Source organism: Notothenia coriiceps, unplaced genomic scaffold (genome assembly GCF_000735185.1).
Source record: "Notothenia coriiceps isolate Sejong01 unplaced genomic scaffold, NC01 NC01_scaffold00020190, whole genome shotgun sequence".
Taxonomy (NCBI): domain Eukaryota; kingdom Metazoa; phylum Chordata; class Actinopteri; order Perciformes; family Nototheniidae; genus Notothenia; species Notothenia coriiceps.
The window spans coordinates 51,658-53,891 of NW_011352891.1; the positions used below are offsets into that span (position 1 = coordinate 51,658).

At 38.9% G+C, this 2,234-nt stretch overlaps 1 protein-coding gene across 1 annotated transcript in view; it reads right to left on the reverse strand.

Moving 5' to 3' along the window:
• Positions 1-1,322: 1,322 nt before the first annotated feature.
• avpr2b.1 (arginine vasopressin receptor 2b, tandem duplicate, 1) overlaps positions 1,323-2,234 on the reverse strand; it is a 2,562-nt gene continuing 1,650 nt past the window's right edge. The window contains exon 2 of the mRNA XM_010779397.1: positions 1,323-2,140. Within this exon, the coding sequence (XP_010777699.1) occupies positions 1,911-2,140 (230 nt within the window). The 3' untranslated portion in view covers positions 1,323-1,910. The remainder of the gene's footprint in view (positions 2,141-2,234) is intronic.

The window sequence follows — 2,234 nt, forward strand, 5'->3', positions numbered from 1 at the left end:
AATATGTCCCAAAAAAGGAGAACGAATAAACTGAGCAGTGAGTATGTGTTATGCTCCTGTGAGCTCCAACTATCCAATTATTAATCGAAATGTAATGTATTCAGGGTCATATTTCTTTGGATATTTTACTCGCGTTCAATTGTCTCCCATATTAATATTTCATTAAAATATATATATACACAGTATTTAGCATTCAGAGAACGTTGGATAGGTAACACGTTTTCTCTACCTGATAATGTGTCACGTTGCTGATACTTTCATTCAACTTTTATTTATGTGAACTCTTGAGCAAATGTAGGTATAAAAAAGACCAGCGGCAGCGAAGAAAAGCTGCAATAAATGACAATTGGACAATTAAACTGTTAAAGAAATACAAAACCAACCTTTCCATTGTTGTAGTTCTAATCAGACACTAAATCTATTTGCAAGAGAATCCTCTAGCCACTAATGCATATTGAATTAACCATTTTAAAATGTAACTGTATTACCTAAACCTTTTTTTGTACAATATACTGCCCCCATCCAGGGAGTGATTGCATCAACCTTATGCAATGTTCTCACTTATCTCAATCTCAAAATGATTGTTTCATGTAAATGACCTTTTAAGCACCAATGCTATATTAGTTTGAAGATTAGCTGCTTACAACAAAAAAAGAGCCCAGGATGTAGAACCCTTTTTTATCCTATTTTACCTGAGTACCCAAATGACCTAGCTCAACGCTATGTGTCGAGAGGCCAATTGGAAAAGCTCCTGGTGCTCCCAATGCTCATTCAGAATATGGCTGAGGCTGATGGGAATAGTTAGTTGTGCAGGTAGTTGGTTGTTCACCGAAGATATGGAAAAATGTAAGATTGACCTGATGATGCAACAAAGGAAAAAGTCAGGGATCCCGTTAAACTCCCGTATTATATCTGCTCTCTGATAACACAGAGAGTTGCAAGCAGCTATTGTCTGAGATCGCATGATGTAGTATTGTTAGATGTGCCAAGAGCAAGGACTGTCTTAGGTAAGACAGCTTTTATGTGCGCAGCTCCACTTGCTTGGAACAATCTTCAGCAATAATTGAAACTGAGCAATCTCATTCCTCTGCATGTTTTTAAAGCTAGGCTAAATGAAATGCTCGTTGATACTATGGGCACTTGTAAATGTCTATAACTATGTAAATGTATCCTGTAAATATAATGTATGATGTCCTTTATTGTTTTATGTTTCATGTGGAACCTAGTATATGCTGCAGGTCTCCCTTGAAAAAGAGATCTATGATCTAAAGGAACCAATCTGATTAAATAAAGGTTTGAAATGAAATGAAATGAGGGATCACCAAAAATATTACAATTCATCCCCTCGGAACTATTCATGCATTCAACAGTTGTGAAGAAATGTCACTCAAAACCACAACATGTCATCTTCATATTGACAGGAGAAGAAAGGTTTGGAGATCAACAGAGTCAATAGGATTCATCCTCAGGGAACCATGAATGCCATGCATCTTTTTGTAACTTTGACCTGCTGGTAGCGCTAAAGAAATCAGTCAACGTATTCATCTTCTGGAAACCTGAATGTCTGTACAAAAAGTAATGGGAATCCATCCAGTAGTGTCAGTCTGGACCAAAGTGGTGGAACAACCAATGGATAAACCACCATCTCTAGAACCACACCACAAGCATGGTTTTCAAAAAAAAGTTAAACAATCGTTCAATGTTTTTAAAGAATGTGTAAAGTAATACCGACTTGATAGCAAGTGTTCCATTGTAATATCCCTGTAAAGACTTATTGTGTGTGTTTTACTTCAAAAATATTGTCTCACTATAATATATTGTAACTACACTGACGTCTTCTTCACACTTATTAGGCAATGACAATACCGTAAGTCTTCCTTGTGCGAAAACCATGCTGTCCTGAGGTGAGTTTAAGAGTCCGAGGGGTCCGGACGTCTGCTCTCTGACAGACTCTTGAGGCTGATGTACAGAGAGCTGACCATGGTGGCCTCCTCCTGGATGGACTCTTTCAGGTCGGGCTGACCCGCACACATCAGGGCCACCAGGGTCTTCGGCAGCTTCCCGCTGAACAGCAGGTAGATGACGGGGTTCGCACAGCTGTTCAGACTGGCCAGCAGCATCAGGATGGTGAAGGTAGCAGCTGGAAGAAACAAAAGAAGTACAATATACAATACCCTGTCATTCTTTTTGGAGGTAACATTTTAATTGCGATTACATTTGCAGTTCTGTATGGG